General features: G+C 42.8%; 3 protein-coding genes across 4 annotated transcripts in view; 2 read left to right on the top strand and 1 right to left on the bottom strand.

The window, feature by feature from the left end:
• Window positions 1-10816, top strand: part of Obsc (Obscurin) — a 40874-nt gene extending 30058 nt beyond the window's left edge. For both annotated transcript variants that reach the window (XM_076906624.1, XM_076906623.1), the window contains exons 21-37: window positions 36-926; window positions 1642-2044; window positions 2269-2452; window positions 2536-2836; window positions 2948-3526; window positions 3615-4039; window positions 4099-4862; window positions 4929-5227; window positions 5303-6222; window positions 6405-6847; window positions 6936-7074; window positions 7167-7636; window positions 7725-7958; window positions 8020-8161; window positions 8238-8741; window positions 8949-10096; window positions 10172-10816. In XM_076906624.1, coding sequence (XP_076762739.1) covers window positions 36-926; window positions 1642-2044; window positions 2269-2452; window positions 2536-2836; window positions 2948-3526; window positions 3615-4039; window positions 4099-4862; window positions 4929-5227; window positions 5303-6222; window positions 6405-6847; window positions 6936-7074; window positions 7167-7636; window positions 7725-7958; window positions 8020-8161; window positions 8238-8741; window positions 8949-10096; window positions 10172-10418 — 8093 coding nt within the window. In that variant the 3' untranslated portion in view covers window positions 10419-10816. The remainder of the gene's footprint in view (window positions 1-35; window positions 927-1641; window positions 2045-2268; window positions 2453-2535; window positions 2837-2947; window positions 3527-3614; window positions 4040-4098; window positions 4863-4928; window positions 5228-5302; window positions 6223-6404; window positions 6848-6935; window positions 7075-7166; window positions 7637-7724; window positions 7959-8019; window positions 8162-8237; window positions 8742-8948; window positions 10097-10171) is intronic.
• A 5-nt stretch (window positions 10817-10821) lies between these two features.
• LOC143430396 (NEDD8-conjugating enzyme UBE2F) lies at window positions 10822-12515 on the bottom strand. Its single transcript, XM_076906652.1, has 5 exons — window positions 12382-12515; window positions 11919-12039; window positions 11660-11821; window positions 11408-11569; window positions 10822-11329 (listed from the first exon to the last, which is right to left on the bottom strand). The coding sequence occupies exons 2-5, from the start codon at window positions 12024-12026 to the stop codon at window positions 11213-11215; spliced, it is 549 nt and encodes a 182-aa protein (XP_076762767.1). The 5' UTR covers window positions 12027-12039; window positions 12382-12515; the 3' UTR covers window positions 10822-11212.
• Window positions 12516-13283: 768 nt separating this feature from the next.
• LOC143430135 (potassium/sodium hyperpolarization-activated cyclic nucleotide-gated channel 4) lies at window positions 13284-16798 on the top strand. Its single transcript, XM_076906135.1, has 8 exons — window positions 13284-13516; window positions 13611-13832; window positions 14084-14270; window positions 14394-14528; window positions 14762-14954; window positions 15214-15405; window positions 15479-15702; window positions 16523-16798. The coding sequence occupies exons 1-8, from the start codon at window positions 13284-13286 to the stop codon at window positions 16796-16798; spliced, it is 1662 nt and encodes a 553-aa protein (XP_076762250.1).
• Window positions 16799-18816: the final 2018 nt, after the last annotated feature.

Raw genomic sequence — 18816 nt, 5'->3', positions numbered from 1 at the left:
GCAAAAGCTATTGTGACCAGCCAGAGCGTTCGCAGGTCCCGACGAGAGCCACACGATCAGCAAGATGACCGCGACTAAAGTCGAGTGCCAGGAGACGAACACTACAGACACTGGGCCAGGGGTCGAAGAGATCGCCACCTACAGTTACACCGTCCAAGAGGAGACCGTCCAGAAGCCTCAGAGCGGTGTGCTGATCGAAGAATACTCAGAAACCAGTGAAGACAACCGATCGAAGCTTCAGGTAAACCGTGGGGTGTCGATCGTGTCCGTTTCTGACGACGAATCGACTCTGAAAGCAATTTCGAGGGACGTCAGCACAGATGACATGCAATGCGCCGATTTATCTGAGGATGTGAAACTAGTAAATGGCTCAAACGAAGAACCAAACGTGAATGGAGTCATGGCTGACGAAAAGACCTTCGACGATTCGAAACCTTATCGAGGCTCGCTCATCAAAGAAACCATAATCGAGGAATTATCACTGGAGGAGAGACCATCTGAGAAATCGACTGAGGAAAGAGTGAAACAGCCTCAATCTGGTGTCATCGAGAACGGTGGAAGCGTCAGACGAATGTCGACCATGGATTTGGAGCAACCACAGACAGCCACGATCGAGGAGAGCAAACTGACGAAGCAGAGAGTGGAGCGAGTGGACTCGATCGCGGAGAAGGTCGTCGAGACGAGTTTGGAGGATCGTCGAGGATCCGCGCAGAGTGGCTTGTCGAGGCAGAGCTCGAAGGTAGAGAGGATGGACTCGACGGAGTCGAAGAGAACGTTGGAACGATCTGTATCGAGGGACGGCTCGACGAAGGACGCTCCTCCTGGTGAGGAGGTCGACGAAGAGCTCGAGGCTCTTCTTGATCGCGTTAAACAGCAACGAAGCGTGTTGGGCGATATTCTTGAGAAGGAATCCTCTAGAGACGCAGGTACGACTGGATCGGTCCATCGACTGCTCGAACGGCGTCCGTTCTTGCAGGTCGACGGAGTCCTAACATCGATTGTTCGCAGCCTTCTTTCGCTTCGACGCAAGCACGACACTTTGTTTTTCTTGCCTGTTCCTTTGTAACCCGTTCCGACTTTCATGTTAATCGTACGTGTCATGTTCATATCGTGTATTTCGCCTGTGTATGTTAACACCAGACGAAGCGCGTAACAAAGTTTAATTGTTCTCGAGTACCATTTCAAGTTGTATCTGTTTTACGAACGAGTTAATTGGAAGTAATCGATCGCGCTAAAATTGTAATAGAAAGGAATACAATTAAATTTTGTTTACGCTTCTCAGCTCGAATCAGACACTTACCGCTTGTACAAAGAGTGATCTATCGAACCAGGTTAGAAAGGTCCTCTTCTGTTTTGTTCAGGTAAGCAATTACTAAAAATGCTAAACAATTTCTATTTAGTTAAATGATGAGACAATGAGAAACTAGACAGCACTGTTCGAAAGTATCGTACACTACATAAGTGGTATAAAATTGTCTAGCATTTGAACGATTAAAAGTATAAAATAACAATGCAGCACGTGGCAAGCGCAACGACGCACTAGATGCACGGCAAATAGAAACGAACCTTTAGATCTGACCGCTCAACGATCATCCATCCCTTTCGTTTGATGTAAAATTAATTGTCGAATTATTCGCTTAGCGCCACCTCACATCATCAAATCGACCATCACGGATAAAACGATCTACGAGACCCAATCGGTCGTCTTCGAGGTCCACGCGACAAGTTTGCCAAGGGCAGACGCCAAGTGGTTCAAGGATGGCAAACCCCTTCGAACTGGTGAACGCATCAGAATCACAACATCCGGAGAACGTTTCACGTTGGAACTCTCGAAAGCCATACTCGACGACGAAGGCGTGTACACCTGCTCGTTCTCCAATAAGCTTGGCGAGGACATGTCTGAGGGTTACTTAACCGTGGGCACCATTGACGATCTTAAGAAGCCCAAGTTCATCGAGACTTTGAAGGATGTCGATGTGGCCAAAGGAAAGTCTAGCAAATTCAGCGCCTCGTTTACTGCTGATCCTATCCCTGATATGACATGGTATGGATTATATTACATTTTTATGTATTAATTAAAAACTTACTACTTGGAAAGAGAGTTATGTTTCAAATTTGATTTTAAATCGAATAATCGATAATGTAATCTCATTCTGTCATTGTTGCCTCGTTCATTATGGAACAATATCGGGTACGTTCTTGGTCCCTAGTTATTTTTAATAATTGTTAACGAGAAATCTTCTGAGTTCATATTAATTTTTGAAAAAGGTACTTCAAGGGCGAAGAAATTCCAGCTGACGACAGTCGGATGAAGTTCACCGTGCAGCATAAACCAGGATCGGATAAACTAACGGAAACATCGGTCACTTTAACCGTGCCAAAATGCACGAAGGAGGACATAGGAGAGTACACGCTGAAACTGAAGAACAAATATGGCGAAGCTGAGAGTAGCGTTAGTAGACTATTATTAATTGTAATTCACTAGAACCAATGATTTAAGCAAAAAAAATTGCAACCATCTGTTATTACGATCAGGCCTTCCTGAATCTTCTTTTGCCTCCTGAAATCGACGAATTGAAAGATGTCGTGGCTAACGTCGGCGACTCACTTACATGGGAGGCGATCATCAAAGGAAACCCCAAACCGGACATCACGTGGACCAAGGATGGCACTGTGCTGGAAAGTGGAGAGAGGTTCGAATTCGAGGAGGACAAGAGGAATAATAGATTCAGGCTCAAGATCAAGAAAGTGGAAGTCGACGACAAGGGGACTTATCAGGTTGCGGCTAAGAATTATTTAGGTGAAGCGAGTACGGAGGCAAACTTGACCCCGCACAGTAAGTTTCTTTTCTACTTTTACAATTTAAAAAAAATACTAGCGTACAATAATAAATGTATCCAAGTATCTATAAAAAGAACATAACAAATAATTTCTAATTCAATTCCAGCCGAAATTCCAAGCTTCCTGAAGGAGCTGACCAACGTAGACGTCAAAGATCGCGACAATTTAGAGCTGAAAGTCCGCGTGACCGGTATTCCTAAGCCAACGATCACTTGGCTGAAAGACGGCAACGTGATCACTGAGGACGATCGACACGAAATCAGCACGCACATAGACGGTATCGTGGACAGCAGCTATCTTGTCAAAAAGTTCTCTGCGAGCGACGTTGGCGTGATCAGGTGTCAAGCCACAAACATCGAAGGAAGCGCGCAAACCGCTTGCGAATTAACAATGCAAACGATCAAGCCTAGTCTGGCTCACGTTCTGCCAAAATCGGCGGAAGTGGACGAGGGTGACACGCTGGAGCTCAAAGCCAAGGTCGATGGTAGTCCCCTGCCTGAGATTCTATGGTACAAGGATGGAGAGTTGATCGTTCCAGACGACCACGTGAAAATCGAGATACTTCCGGATGGTACCACTAGACTGGTGATCGATACTGTGACACCAACGGACTGTGGAGCTTACAAGCTCGTGCTTAGCAACTCGACTGGCGAGCTCACTTCTCTGTGTGCTGTGGCTATTAAACGTGAGCGTTATTCTCGATTAAAATCGTTTAAAATCGTTGCTTTTGTCTAATAAATATAAAAAATAAATAAATTAAATAATGATTGCAGCGCAAAGGAGGAAGCCATCTTTCAGCAAACCATTGGAAGACGCCAAGGTGATCGTGGGACAACCGTTAAAATTGGAAGCGCAAGTGGTAGCATTCCCAAATCCACAGGTACAATGGTTCAAAGATGGCATACCATTGCGACATAGCAAAGAAATATACTTCATGAACGAACCGAACGGTATGATCGGTCTGAGGATCGATTACGTCCGCCCAGAGGACGCTGGCACGTACTCGATGACCGTCTCTAACGCTCTTGGGGAGACCACTGGCTCAGCCAAGGTCGAAGTCGAGGAGAAAGAGAAACGACCAGAGTTCGTTACCACTCTTCAGCCGTTGACTATTGTCGAAGGATTCCCAGCGAAGATGGAGGTCAAGGTTCTAGGCAAACCAGCGCCACAGCTGCAATGGTTCAAGGACGGAGAAGAGGTACGTCCTTCGAATTAATATATACGCGAACAAACTCGCTTAACAAACTTTGTTTCCAGATCAAACCTGACGGAAAACGCATAAAAACCGTGCAACTACCGGATGGAACGCAAGCGTTGGTCATCGACAAAGTGACACCAGCTGACGCAGGAGAATATCAAGTAATAGCAGGCAACACAGAAGGCACGTCGTCTTGCAAAGGTACCATCAGCGTCGTTGGTAAACTCCAACCAGACGTTGCAGAGGAGAAACCCAGTTTCGTTAATCCAATGCGAGATGTGTACGTGGAGGAGGGTCAGCCGTTGAATTTGTCCGTGTCCTTCACGGGCAATCCGATCCCAGATGTCAACTGGTCCAAGGACGGTGCTCCCGTGGAGCCATCCGATCGTTTGACAGTGACCTGCGATGGAAAGAAGACGGAATTGGAAATAAATCCTTGCAGTGCCAAGGACGCTGGCGAGTACCAGTGTCGCATATCGAATCCACTTGGCGAAGACACCACGCAGGCGATGGCGAACGTCAGGAAGATCTTCCAGCCGCCAAACTTCCTGCAGATGTTCAAGGACCTCCAACAATTGCCCACGCACGACGCGAAATTCTTGGCTCGCGTCACTGGCATCCCACGACCGGATATCACCTGGTACTTCAACGACAAACCGATCGTGCAGGACGACGACAAGTACAAGATCAAGCGCGACGGGGATGTGTGCTGTTTGTACGTGAAGGACTGCACCTACGACGATTCTGGGACGTACAAGTGCAAAGCGGTTAATAAAGGCGGCGAGGCTGAATGCGTTGCCAATTTGGCAGTGGTCGACCAGATGTAAGTTGATCGATGTAGCATTGAATAAGGTTGGTCGTTCAACGGGCATGCTCTTTCGTTTTTCAGTGGAAAGTTAGAGAAGGCTGAGCCACCGTCGTTCCTGAAGAAAATCGGAGACCTCGAAATTTACAAGGGAATGCCAGCCAAGTTCACAGCCTGTATCACTGGTATCCCAGAGCCAGAATTCGAATGGTTCTTCGAGGGAGCTAAAGTATGGCCGACTGACAGGATCAGGATGGACCAAGAGGGCAGTCTGTTGCGTTTGACTATAAACAATACCGACGTACTGGACGCTGGGAAGTATACGTTGAAAATAAAGAATCCTCACGGTGAAGATTCTTGCAGCGCAGAATTGATCTACGAATGTAAGCGTATATCACTGTATTTGATTTAAGAGCAACTCTCTGTATTCTAATATTTTATTTACCATCTTTCACCAGCATTGGAACCACGGGCAAAGAAAGCTCTGGGCGACCAATACGCAGACTTCGACAAATATCGGAAATCTGGGGTCCCACTGCCATTAGCCGATCGTCCAATCATCAGCAGAATGATGGATCGTCATCTGACACTCTCTTGGAAACCATCCATCCCCATAGGAAATCGACTTCCAGTGACTTATCAAATAGAAATGTGCGAACTTCCGGATGGCGACTGGTTCACTGCCCGCACAGGCATCCGCAGCTGCGTCTGCGACATCCGCAACCTGGAGCCCTTCAGAGATTACAAGTTCCGCATCCGCGTGGAGAACAAATATGGAATCAGCGATCCATCGCCGTTCGCGCAGACGTATCGCGCTAAATTAGAGCCAGATCCACCAAAATTCTTCCCCTACCTGCCACCTGGCATCGACTTCCGTCCGGAGACCAGCCCCTACTTCCCCAAGGACTTCGATATCGAGAGACCACCTCACGACAATTACGCTCAGGCGCCCAGATTCCTTCGACAGGAACACGACACTCAATACGGCGTGAAGAATCACAATTGCAACCTGTTCTGGTTCGTCTACGGCTATCCAAAGCCAAAGATGACGTACTACTTCAACAACGAGCTGATCGAGTCTGGTGGTAGATACGATCAGAGCTACACGAGGAACGGCCAAGCCACTTTGTTCATCAACAGAATGCTGGAGAGGGACGAGGGATGGTACGAGGCTGTCGCTACGAACGAACACGGCGAAGCTAGGCAAAGAGTTCGCCTGCAGATCGCGGAGTACCCGACGTTCTTGCAGAGGCCTGAGGAGACTATCGTGATGGTCAGGAGGACTGGCAAGTTGATGGCTCGGGTCGCTGGAGTTCCTTACCCGGAGATCAAGTGGTACAAGGACTGGAAACCTCTCACTACGTCTTCGAGAATTAGGGTTCGTTGATATTAACAATTACAATCAACCTTTAAAAGCACCTTCTGAACCTTTCCTCACAAAGTTTGTAACTTAAGAAATATCCCCTCGTCAGACACGAATCGACAAGTCTCCCACATTTAAATACCTTCATTTTCAATTTCAACTGTAACCAGAATTTTAGAAGTGTGTCATTTTTTCAGATTGAATTCACGGAACCAGACACGTCAGTCATAGTCATCAGCGATACCATCAAGAAGGACGAGGGTTTGTACTCCATCAGTGCAAGAAACGTTGCTGGAAGTATTTCCTGTTCCGTGATGCTGTACGTGGAGGAGAACGAGCACGAGTACGGATTCAGAACGTACAGAAGGAAATCAGACATCAAACCCAAACGTGACAAGACGTACGACGAGATGTACGACCTGGGCGACGAGCTTGGTCGTGGCACCCAAGGCGTCACTTACCACGCGGTGGAGAGGAGCACCGGAAAGAATTACGCGGCCAAGGTTATGCACGGAAAGGGAGAGCTCAGGCCGTACATGCTGAACGAGATAGACGTGATGAACAACATGAATCACAGGAAGCTGCTGCGACTGCACGACGCTTACGAGACTGACACATCTCTCACGTTGGTCATGGAACTGTATCCTTCGTCAGAAATATTTTTTTATTCCTTTCTAAACTGAAATTGAGGGTTGTTAAGTCGAGAATATTCCTTGACTAATACACAGAGCTGCTGGTGGCGAACTGGTCGATAATCTGACCAAACAAGCATATTACACTGAAGCAGAGATTGCTGGTTACATCAGACAGCTGTTGTGGGGATTGGAGTACATGCATTCTAATCAATATGCTCATCTTGGTCTAACGGTTAATTTCTTTTCTAATGTCAATGGATTATAGAAATATATAATAATGTTTAATTGAAACAGACTGTAATCAAATATTGAATCTCTTCGCAGCTTGGAGATTTACTGATCTCGCACACAGGCGGCGACGATCTGAAGATCTGCGACTTTGGCCTCGCCAGAAGAATCTCGCACGCGAAACTGATGCTGCTGTCCTATGGTATGCCTGAGTTCGTCGCGCCAGAAGTGACCAACAAGGAAGGAGTGTCCTTCTCCGCTGACATGTGGTCCGTTGGTATCATCACGTACATCCTGCTCTCTGGTATCTCGCCGTTCAGAGGTAGCAACGACAAGGAGACGCTGTTGAAAGTCAGAGAGGGAAAATGGGACTTCGACGATCGTTGGAGCAACATCTCTGAGGAGGCCAAAGATTTCATTCGTTCTCTGTTGATGTACAATTCCGAGAGAAGAATGGACGTCACTGCTGCCCTGGCTCATCCTTGGTTAACGTACGCTGACAGATCTCCGCTTGATTTGTACAAGATCCCGTCTGAGAATTTGAAGAACTATTACAAACTATATCGGTTAGTAACATTATCAACAAGTGGAGTTCTGAATTGTAAAGGAAACTTCATCTTTCTTGGTGTTTTAATTACGAAAATTCGTCTGCAGCGATTGGTACAACAACGCTTCCTGTCGCACCTGGTTCCGCAGACGCAAACTGGAAACAGCTTTCGAGCATCCATCGAGGATGGTTTATCCACCTGGGCACAAGTACACTCCTGAACCTGGTGAAGATAGACCGTACAGTCCTGTGAAGAAACCTCCAGCTAAACGCTGGGACAGTCAATCGCCTACGTGGGAACCGATCGACACTGAGATTGGGCTAATCAGAAGCGAGAGCCAGTGAGTATCTGTACGCAATGGAAACAGACTCTTGAATGATTGAAAATAAATTATTTTCCAGTTACCAAAATGGACCTGATACTTATCTTCTTCAACTTCGAGACACGGACTTCCCTGTGCGTCTACGCGAGTACATGAAGGTCGCGTGCAATCGCAGTCCTGGATTTTCGCGAACCATCACGGAGGACAGCTTCGATTGGAGGGTAATTTTGAATCACATTCGAGTTTAAAGTTTAATTTGAACAATTGAAACTTTTATCGTATGGTTTTTCGCTTCAGACACCGATTATAAGAGAACGTCGTCGCTTCACGGACATCATGGACGAGGAAATCGACGACGAGAGGCGAGCGAGGATCAACAGATACGGCACACCGGACACCTTCACGTTGAGACGTTTGAAACACGAGTTGGGAACTCGATTGGATAGCTACGCGGAAGCGGAGGCGATGTTGGAGTCGAAGAAAGAGGGAAATATGCCGTTCTTCCGTGAGAAACCGCAGCTGAGACCCATCGAGGAAGGGCAGTACGCTCAGCTGGCTTGTCTGGCTGTAGGAAACCCGAAACCTATGATTCAGTGGTACAGAAACGACATAATAGTTCAGGAGAATAGCAGAATAAAGATCACAGAGGACAAAGACGGAAGGTCTATACTCAGCTTCAGCCCAGCGAAGGAAATCGATGTGGGCATCTACAAGGTTGTCGCGAGAAACAGCTTAGGACAGACTGTGGTCAGGACGAGAATGATACAAGCTTTTGTTCCCACTGGTCCCGATTCCCCTGAGGTAAGCAAAATATATATATGATTATTTGAATCTTCGAGAGAAATCGTGAATTAAAAAAAGTTCGATCGAAATCCTAGCGTCGATTTTATCCTACAGAATGTTAATTGACCCTTCAAACCAAAAGAAATATAGTAAACCTCTGTATTTTTATGTAAAAGCTTAAAATTCTTGATTTTACAATCGCGAATGCAATAATTTTTGTCTCAGGCTGACGAAATCTCGGACACGGAGATACTCTTACGATGGAAACAACCCAAGTTCGACGGCAACTCCCCAGTGCTGTGCTACAACCTCCAATACAAAGAAGCGGACGCGATCGACTGGATAGACCTGGGCTCGAACATCGACCACGAGTTTTACTACTTGCGAAACTTGAAAGAAGACACGTGCTTCATCTTCCGTTTGGCAGCGCGAAATCGAATCGGTTGGAGCCAGAAGGGTATCCCCTCTAAGGTGATCAAGACCAGACTGCCAGGTTGTCCAAAGGTTCAAATCACTCGTGCGATGAGACACCTTCAGGAGCTGACGGAATCAGGCCAGGAAATAGTGCTCGACGAGGACAAGCCTCACATCGATTACTCGATCGAGGACCATCCTATCGAGTGGTCCACGGACACAAACCTGAGCGGCAAGTACAGCTTCATCTCTGAGATCTGTCGAGGTGAATTCTCCGTGGTCGTGAAGGCTGTCGACAAGAGTGCAGATCGCGTGGTGGTCGCTAAAATCCTAGAATTGAACACTGAAACGGAGAAGCAGGTGAACAGAGAGTTCGAGGCGCTTCGTTCGTTGAGACACGAGAGGATAGCTCTGCTCGAGGCGGCGTACAAAGCGCAAGGTTCGCCAGTCGCGGTGTTCATCTTGGAGAAGCTCCAAGGCGCGAACATCCTGACGTACTTCGCGAGCAGACACGAGTACTCGGAGAATTGCGTGGCCATCGCGATCACGCAGATCCTGGATGGCCTTCAGTACCTCCACTGGCGAGGATACTGCCACCTCGACATTCAGCCTGATAACATTGTAATGTCCAGCGTCAGATCGGTTCAAGTGAAGCTGGTCGACATGGGCTCGGCTAGATTGGTTAGCAAATTGGGTAAATTAGTGCCAAAGGGTGGCCATCCGGAGTACAGGGCACCAGAAGTGTACAACGAGGAACCAGCTCATCCCCAGACGGACATTTGGATGCTTGGTGTACTGATGTACGTCCTGCTGTCTGGTACCTCGCCGTTCCGTGGCAAAGACCCGGACGAGACCAGACAGAACATTCTGTTCGTGAGGTACAGATTCGAGTATCTGTACAAAGAGTTGAGTCAAGAGGCGACCAGGTTCCTCATGCTGGTCTTCAAACGAGCGCCCCAGTTTGTATATTTGTCCGTTTTATTTTTACCACCCGCGTGGACGCGGTCGACTCACGCGTTCCTTTTCCGTTTCAGCAAAAGACCATTGGTCGAGGAGTGTCTCGAGCACAGGTGGCTGCAGCCAACCGACTTCATGATCAGGAAACGCGAGAGGGCCGTGTTCTTGGGTAACAGACTGAAGGAATACAACGAGGAGTACCACGAGGAGAAGGCGAAGATAGCGTCTGAACACCAAAGCCTGGCGACAGAGAGTCTGTTGGGCTCCACGCAAAAGCTTATCAGATCGACCAGCATACAGGACGAGCTTCTCGCCACGTTCTAACGAATAAGATATTGTTAAGCGACGATTTTCCAATTTTCTTTACGTGACTGTAAAATTTCATGCGCGTTATCTAGTCAGTCTCTCGAAGGGCAAGGAAGAATAACTAAACTGTGAGGAGGTGTATCGGAAAAGTAAGAACCTGCTTTCCTTGGTCCCTTTTTTTTTGTTATTATTTATTTGTTACTCTTAACTATTTTAACGAAACATCGGCCACTCGCACGGTTACTCGAACGATCTACGAGTAAGGGAAAACGGAATCGATCAATAGGTATACTTGAGTATCACGTAAGGTGCATCACGTTTTAACGAGTCAAGGTACAAACCAAAACCCTTTGAAATTGTACAAAAACGATGATTATATTCTAATTAAAATCACCAATAAATGCTAAATAATTAAAGTAACTTCTATTATTAAATATCGACTTTATTTACAAATTATGATCTGTCGTCATTACAATGCTCTATATAAAAAGGATAAGTATATTGTACACGCGACACGCTTCTCTCCCCTCGCTCTCTGTATCCTCGATCGAACGAATGTTTAATCGCGACAAAATATTACAATACTCAAAAGTTGCGCGTAATTATTGAAACTGAAGACGCTCGTACCGAAAGAAATCTCTCGAAAACAAGAAAGCAAACAGCGGATAATATTAAATACAAGTTAAATACAAGTTGGTTGGTAGCAATTTGGAGAAAATAATTTTCAATCGAATTTAAATTGTTGACGAATATCAAAAGCTAATTCCATAAATTTACAGTTATATTGTTACACCGTTAACCATTGATCTGAATCATCTCTTCGCATACTGCATAACATAATCTTTCACTTTAGTTCGGAAGCACTCTTTGTCTTTTATAAATAGATCAGCTGCTTCTCTGTTCAATGGATCATCGAAATTTAATAAATCCTGGAGCAGTATAATTAATTAGTGTAATATTTGCATTATAAAATTAGCATAAATATTACACAATTTGTTAAAACTTACAGTGAAAAGAGAGTTTAAACCCCATACAACATCCTTAAGCTTACGAGTCGGTGCCCAACCCATCTCGTCTATACTACTTTGCCTTAGAATTGAAAGACACACATTACCATCTACGCTTATATTAGGATGCCATAATTTTGTTAAGCATTTAACTTTTGGTGGCTGGAAAGGAATTTCTCTAGCTGTAGCGATTAATGAATTACATGATGCATCATTCTCATTATCACAAACACCGACTACGTCTGTACTCACAGCCATATTATATTCTTCAGGTATATAAATTTGAAAGTGAAACACACCGCCCATCCAGTAGCCTTCATCAGGGACGATCATTAGAATAAATTCGTGTAGGCAATGAGGATCGTGAAATTTCACTTGGCATGTGGTAGGTAAATTTTGTTCCATCTCTTGAACCTGAGTGAACGAAAAACGGAGGAAACTGTACAAGATCTGAACCAATTTGTTAGCCGTTCGTTTCACGAGTTCGCACGATACGCCTGCATCCCCCTACCTCTTTGATTAGTAGCTTATCGCGGACAGAGACGCGTTTGTTGTAATCCTTACTTTTCGAGTTTGCTATGTCACCATCCTTCTTGAGTTTCCCTCTTAAGGTTATCATATTTTCAACAACTCTGCGAACAGACAACCTGATAAACTATGAAACGCGGTAGAAGCTAGAAAATACGATAGCGACGGAACTTGTAAACAATAATAATTGCGTCGAACGATCGAAAACAATCGTGATACTATTCAAATTAATGCGATAACCTTAATTCGATAAATGGTACGAACAATTGGATGTCCAAATGGACCACTGACAAATCGCATCTGAATTTATAATAACCAATTAACAGTCCACACAAGAAATAATCAAAATCCATCTAATCAAACACCGTTCGCGACGGTTAGAATCGACAACGCAACTTTAAGGTTAGAAGTATCCAAATGTTAGGTTATAACCTTATCAACCGTACCTTATACCATAAATATAGCAATATTTGAATAGATACAGATCCCTGTACGTATAATTTAGTTAATATACATTTCGTTAAACTGCATCTCAGGATCTCTGGCTACCAGCACAAACAAGGATTAAAGATCAATCACCTTGTGGAAGCCCACTGAAGAGGTACAAGACAGCTGTTGCCTCTGGCGCCATCTCTGTGAAAAGTGCTCAAACTGGTCGCTCAGCGTTATCAACAGCGAAGTGAACTACTTGCGATGGTGTCTCCATCTCTGTATAAAAAGATGAACCTAAATTGCAATTAGTTCCATGACTTTCTCGCGAGATGACGCCACAATCGCAAGTAGTTCACTTCGCTGTCGATAACGCTGAGCGACCAGTTTGAGCACTTTTCACAGAGATGGCGCCACGCTTCAGAAATGATACTTTTTTAAAAAAGAAATAACATCGATTTTAGCAGTATTATTTAAAATAGACAGCAATATAGAAAATTATACATATTAAGGCATACTGCAATAGAATATGAAATAGATAAACCTTCGACCCTTTTTACACACAATTTTTTATCTTTTATCATGGATAGTTGTTTGATAAATGACAGATAATTATTTCGAGCTTCTAATTTTTCTTCTCTATCCTATCTGCTTTCAATTACATTAATTTCACGTTAATTGTATATTCTCAAACTTATCATAATTAAAAAGCTTAGCAGTGTCAACGAAACGCGTTGGAAAATATAGATTAACTCATTAACGAGGTATAACGTGAAGTAAAGTCACCATTGCAAGTCTCAATCTCAAAACGACAATTCCTGATCGCGTTGGATCCCAAGATTTATGTTCAAACTTCCAAGAAATCTGTGAACGAGTCAAAAGAATTATTTCTCAGGACAGTAAACAGGAAAATTAAACGATGAAAGAGCACATATGCGGTTTGAGACACGGTCAGCGTTTGGACTCGATCGTTTCTGGAATAAACGTGGCGGATGTTGGCTGCAAAAGGATGTGGTTGCACACCTTCGAGATAAACAGAAACACGCCCAGAGCAAGGAAGTACTTCGACAGCATGGCTGCAATGTTCGCTGAGAGGACAAGACACGAGGATCTGAGGCTCTGGTGGATCATTCATCCTTGCAGCAGCTGGAGGTATCCAATTATCGTCTGAAAACGAACGAAAAGAAGAATCGCGGTTAAAAGAGCGATCAAACAAGCTATAGCTTGCATTCGAGACGTTTTTCAGGTTCCAATGGGACCTGATGATGACCGTAATCCTGATGCTCTCCTTTCTGACGATTCCATTTGGAATTTGCTTCATCGTGATGAGCCACGATGCGATACGATTGGACAAATTGAATTTTCTGATATATGGATTCTGTTGGATCGACATAATATGCAACTGCTGCACTGGATACTATGATAAACGACAGAGGAAGGTCGAACTGGATCCTTGGAAGATATTCATGTACTCTGCGTTATATGTGTATTCGATTTGGATCGATAAAAGAGACGAATGATATTGAAAATTATTTAGAATTGCAATGATAGATGGCAGAAGGAATATCTTATTGACAGCCACGTTTTTAATACTTAAAATTAATTTTAAATAATATATTCACTTAAGAAAAATGAAATTACAATTGATGGAAGATTCAAATGAAAATTGTTTGTAAATCTGTTTGTTTTAATTCTTAGAAAATATGTTTGTTCTTGTAGACACTATCTGAAGACCTTTCTTATATTGGATATCATTTCTTCATTGCCATGGGATCACATAACGTTGCAATGGCGAAGATTGCCTGGTCAGAATTCTAGTCTCATAGTGTCTTTGATTAATCTCCTGCCTTGTCTTAAGTTAACTCGTTACGGCTACGTCAATTTGCAAGTCTACGAGCTATTTACAGTAACATTCTTCTAATATTACGAATAATTAAATTACTTTTACTTTTTTCTTATCACACTCGATCAAAATCTCAAGTATCTCAGAAGCTATCCATATATTAATTTAGTATTGCTTTTATTTTAGCATTTCGAAGTCATGCATCATTATTACGAAATGTACAGCACCTTTATGATGGGATTTTGCATAATGTATTGGTCCTCCTGTCTGTGCTACTTAATACCAGTGTTGGTTTTGCACTTCAGCAATATCTCAGCTAAAGTAAGCGACTTAAAATAATGTAGACCATAGTAGAAACGTAACTATTACTAATGCACTAACTAATAATACTAAGTATCAAATTAAAATACAGATAGCATCGAAAATCATGAGAGAGAGAGAAACTGTTTTTATATGAGGCACGTTTATCGAAAAATCGACTATGATTTTCGATACACTAGGTATATTAATGCAGCTAATAAATTTATATATCTGTATATATGTTAAATGTATAGGATTGTGACGAATGTTGGATGATGGGACTCGACAACGAGAGCATAGCGTTCAGATTTCAACACGCGCTCTTCATCGTCGTGGAAAAATTATCCTCGAGTGGTTCTGGTGGCATCGAACCACGAACAGTGGGCCATCTTATGCTGAGCTGTGCTCTGATGATGATTGGCAAAGTGCTCGAGTGCTACATAGGAGGCAATGTCATTTTGCAACGCTTGAAATTTGCAAAATTTTAACCTACAAACCTTCAGAACGTTTCTAGCTTTCTCGTTGTTCGATCGAGCCTATTATTTTGTGTATGCTCATTTTTTCTGAATCAAGATTGTTGCAGAGGATGTCTAGAAAGACATATCAATATAAATTTATAGTATATTTTTGCTATAGTTAAGAGAAGTGCTCTTCAATCTGCTAATAACTCGAGATGTTTACTGAAATTGTTTTAATTCCATTTTAGTAATGCTAATTCAGATAAGCGCGTGCAGAAAAGAGTCAGAGACGAAGTTCAAGGAAATAGTGAACCAAGTGATTGCTTATACGAGGCAGAAACAGCTGCCAAAAAACATGAAGATTCGACTTCTGGCTTACTATCACTATCGTTTCAGAGATAGTTACTTTCGCGAAAAATCGATTCTGCTTAACTTATCAGGTATACAATCTCCAGGTTCCTTTCGATAGAACAACAATTCGTTCCATTCTCGAACACAGCTATTACGATTCAGAACAATTGCGCCAGGAGATAGCTCTCCAATCCAGTCACCGTCTAGTCGAGAACGTCGCGATTTTCAAAACCCTGCCCAAATCAGTCTTACGATCCATCATGAGATATTTAAGATTCGAGCTCTATCTACCAAACGATATAATAGTGAAAGCTGGAGGTCACGGCGATTGTATGTTCTTTCTCTCAGCTGGAACCGTCGCTGTGCTAACGCCAACTGGAAAAGAAGTACAAATACCATCGTTACATAAACCATTTTCACCAATTCCAGTCCTGCTATCATCACCCACCTTCCTCTACTCTAATCACACATAAACCAACAAAATATTTCCATCATTTCTAATTGCAAATCCCAATTAAACCCCATCGAATATACTCAAAAGTCTTTTTAAAATAAACAATTTTCCTATGATCCAATTTAACTTTGAATGGTATCGTAGGAAAGCAGGAACCTTCCTCTTTAATACCGTTTTTGTTTCATCTTCCTACGATCTTTGGTTACCGAGATATGGCGATTTAAAGGTGATAGTAATTTCGAGCGTCCGACTATCGCTGTCCTTCTCGCGCGCGCTCGGACCTCTCACTCGCGCAGCGTCTGCCAGACGGTCACGTGGTCTGAGCCAGTCAATGAATCGGCCATCTTGGTCTACTACGCTCGTAGTACGCACGTAGTACTACGCGCGAAACTGGGTCACGCTACTTCCGCATGCCGCGGTTCATTCATGATTCCAGGTTCGAGCGTGAAACTTCAAATCGCTATATCTCTGGAACGGATTGAGGTATCGACACGAAACAAATTGCGTTTTAAAGGGTATGCTTGCTGCTATCTACTGCATATATTTTAAGTAAAATAGAATAATTATTTCGTGGATATTTTTTGGTCAAACTGTATGGTTATCTACTGTTTGGTGTACTTGTGATATCATAGATAACTGTATTGGATTATTTATGTGTAGAGTAGGATTTCAGTTCGTGAAATGAAATGTTTAGGTGTAAAAATTGTTATGTTTGCGGGTACTTTAGGTGGATGCGTTTTAATTGGTTTTAGATTTGTCATTTGGATGACGGAGCGCATTTTGGCGAGGTGGCGCTTCTGGTTGCTGATCAGAGAAGGGTTGCTAGTGTGATTGCGATTGAAGTGTGCGAGGTGTATCGTTTGGATCGCAAGGAGTTCCGGAAGTGCATCGCTGTGCACACGGAACTGTTCGCGAAGATCGAGAAGATCGCGACGGAGAGGATCGAGAGGGCGATGGTGATCGAGGAACAACATAAACGTTATCTCATGCCAAATTCTGGTGAACGTAGACGAACGATATATTACTAACAAGTAGTAAAGTAATGTGTACGCTAATAATATCTGATAAGTTAGTATTTCTCTTTACCTCGCTAGTTAAAGTGTTTACGATTTTTTTTAAAATAAATTTAATTCGAAAACGATAAAATATCGTTAGAATAATCACATGTTAATGCTGGCAACAGCAAAAAGTTGTTCGACGAAAAGAATAATCGTGCTGATCGTTTAACCATATATTTAAGGATCTTATGTATTATTATTGTCCATACAATGTTTGTATAGTGGCGTTCCTTTATGTCTACCTTTATTTTATAATTATATATATATATTTATATTATATTAATTGTGTTACCTAAGGTATAACTTAATGGTTACAAGTACACTCACTAAAATCTTTAGCACTGTTGCGATGAGCTATATGCACGTAAGGGATGATACACTGGAGACACGAACAGTTAATTAATTTACCGTTTCTATTATGCTCTATTATGTTTTTTTCCCGTTTTGCTATTTTTGGCAATTTCCCTTTCATCCTGTTTTTTTTTCATTTGCAACTACGCTTGAATCTCTCGTTGGTGTATTCCTGGCAACGATCGTGGGACATCGCTGACTTGCAAGTGTTTCCATCAGAAATATAGAGAACGCGATGATAAAAATTTTTCAACGATTTTTGCCCTTCTCTCTACGCGAGGTACGTTCCATGCTCTTTTGTTAAACTTTATCCTACAAAACTCGTAATCTCGTCAGAAATAAAATCTAAGATAATTTCAAAAACGATTGATATCTCCTACAAGAAATGAAATTCACGACGATGTTGTCCAAAATTGATGAACTTAAATCGCGTATCGTACAAATTGTGAATACTGCAACTACGACATCCTCAGAAGTTTCGATTACTCTTTCGTTAATTACAATATCGTTACAACTATCATAGCCACTCTAAACATCGCTATTAATGTCTCTATCGATTACTGTGGTCGCGAACGAAACTACCATCGCGTCGCGGGGAAACGTGTGCGATCTCCAATCGAACAGCTGATCAAAAGGCGAAGACTAGCCAGCGGTCACGATCGCTGCCACGAATTCTACGGTCGCTAAAAGAGTGCTGCTTTCTTTTTCCAGTGGCCAATATGGACCAGGGTCGTTTAAACGAATACAGTACGTGATACAGCACGAATTATATACATGTCTAGCGTGTAACGTGTAAGTGTATGCGTAGCCATTGTACAGACTTAAAAATCACACGGTAGAAATATAAATTATTTACCATAGAATAGAGAGAATCTACCGAAAACGACTTCGTTCGCTGGCGTACCTTTGTAGCCGTATACGACTCGACGTTCTGTCTTTCTCGTCGCAAAGACGACACGTTCTTTCTCTTACAGTACTTCTATTCTTCCTTGTTCTCTCTCGTTTTATCGATATGCGGTCAGTGGGGATACATCTATGCCCGTTAAACTACGAGAGCTATTTATACACTTTACTACATAAAATCGTGTCGCTACGTTATTACAATCGTGTCATGTTTAAGTTTGGTCACATCTAGAGGAGTACGGAGGAGAAGAGTACTCAATATCGTTTCGTTCTATCGTCCTTCTTTACGTTTCGCTATCATTCCTCCGAGTAAGACAAAAAGTAGTCCCGTGAAAACGCATTGGTTAATTATTTCTATTAAAATTAATATTCTACGTAGACTGTGGTTTTGAAAATATTAGAAATTTGTTATTTAAATATACATCTATAGGTATGGCGATTTGTATAAAATTGTGGCGATTAGAAATAATTGAACTTTAACACTAACCAATTAGATTGTATGTTTTGTTTTAAAATTGTTGGTACACTTTCGTATGAAAAATTTGCGAATGTTACATCTCGTAATATTATTCTGTGCTTGATTAAAAGAAACTGTGATTGTCACAGTATTCTTTTTCGATTCTATCAACACCGTGCGAGAGAATAGAATAAGAATTTTCTAATAACGAATAGAATTTCGACAAAGAAAGATTAAATCGGAGGATATGATTTCGATACTTTTTTTAAACGCGATT

Source organism: Xylocopa sonorina, chromosome 13 (genome assembly GCF_050948175.1).
Source record: "Xylocopa sonorina isolate GNS202 chromosome 13, iyXylSono1_principal, whole genome shotgun sequence".
NCBI lineage: Eukaryota > Metazoa > Arthropoda > Insecta > Hymenoptera > Apidae > Xylocopa > Xylocopa sonorina.
The sequence above is the reverse complement of the archived record's forward strand: the minus strand, read 5'-3'. Positions and strand labels throughout refer to the sequence as shown.

Excerpts from the sequence above, each read along its gene's own strand:
- LOC143430135 (XM_076906135.1), top strand. The coding sequence starts at position 13,284 with ATGAAAGAGCACATATGCGGTTTGAGACACGGTCAGCGTTTGGACTCG. Across the intron at positions 13,833-14,083 it reads GATCCTTGGAAGATATTCAT|ACACTATCTGAAGACCTTTC; the intron begins GTACTCTGCGTT and ends TTGTTCTTGTAG. Across the intron at positions 14,529-14,761 it reads TCAGCAATATCTCAGCTAAA|GATTGTGACGAATGTTGGAT; the intron begins GTAAGCGACTTA and ends TTAAATGTATAG.
- LOC143430396 (XM_076906652.1), bottom strand. The coding sequence starts at position 12,026 with ATGATAACCTTAAGAGGGAAACTCAAGAAGGATGGTGACATAGCAAAC. Across the intron at positions 11,570-11,659 it reads CTGAAGAATATAATATGGCT|CCACCAAAAGTTAAATGCTT; the intron begins GTGAGTACAGAC and ends ATTCCTTTCCAG. Across the intron at positions 11,330-11,407 it reads GTTTAAACTCTCTTTTCACT|GATTTATTAAATTTCGATGA; the intron begins GTAAGTTTTAAC and ends ATACTGCTCCAG.